Source organism: Citrus clementina, unplaced genomic scaffold (assembly GCF_000493195.1).
Source record: "Citrus clementina cultivar Clemenules unplaced genomic scaffold, Citrus_clementina_v1.0 scaffold_9, whole genome shotgun sequence".
In the NCBI taxonomy this organism is placed as follows: Eukaryota; Viridiplantae; Streptophyta; class Magnoliopsida; order Sapindales; family Rutaceae; genus Citrus; species Citrus x clementina.
The window spans coordinates 23,704,505-23,705,196 of NW_006261964.1; the positions used below are offsets into that span (position 1 = coordinate 23,704,505).

The 692-nt window shown below is 32.2% G+C and overlaps 1 protein-coding gene across 1 annotated transcript in view; it reads left to right on the forward strand.

The window, feature by feature from the left end:
- Positions 1–242: 242 nt before the first annotated feature.
- The window catches only part of LOC112100001, a 7,008-nt gene continuing 6,558 nt past the window's right edge, over positions 243–692 (forward strand). The window contains 1 exon segment of the mRNA XM_024187568.1: positions 243–484. Within this exon segment, the coding sequence (XP_024043336.1) occupies positions 243–484 (242 nt within the window).

Sequence of the window (692 nt, forward strand, 5' to 3'; positions counted from 1 at the left end):
CCATTTTTTTTATTTTGCATTTATTTATTTATTTATTTATTACTTTGTTGGTGGGTTCAACCACCATTTTTGTTATTTAATTTTCTTTTGTATACTTATATTATTTGCTTATTTATTTTTTTATTTTATTTTGTTATCAATTTGTGTAAATATTATCTTTATAACATAACCCTTGAATGAGACATTGGTCTCGATCTTCAAGTGGCAGGTTAATTCGTAGATCTCAATCTCCACCACCAATCATGGATGAGAATGAAGGCGAAAACGTTTTGGGCGAACTTAATCCTCAAATTGATCAGGGAGACAACCAATCTCAACATGGGCATGATCAGAATCAACCAAGGACTCTGAGAGACTACATGAATCCAACTAGAACCGGAGCACCGTCGTGTATAGTATTTCCTCCAGAAGCATCTCGATTCAATTTTAAACCAGGTATTATTCAACTTTTACCAACATTTCATGGTTTAGAATATGAGAATCCGTACTTGCATCTAAGAGATTTTGAGGAAGTTTGTAATACATACACGGACCAAAATTGTAGCATGAACATAATTAGATTAAAGCTTTTTCCTTTTTCATTAAAAGATAAAGCTAAAACTTGGCTACAAAACCTTAGATCTGGATCAGTAAGAACTTGGAATAACATGCAAGAACAGTTTTGAAAAAATTCTTTCCACCTCATAGAACAA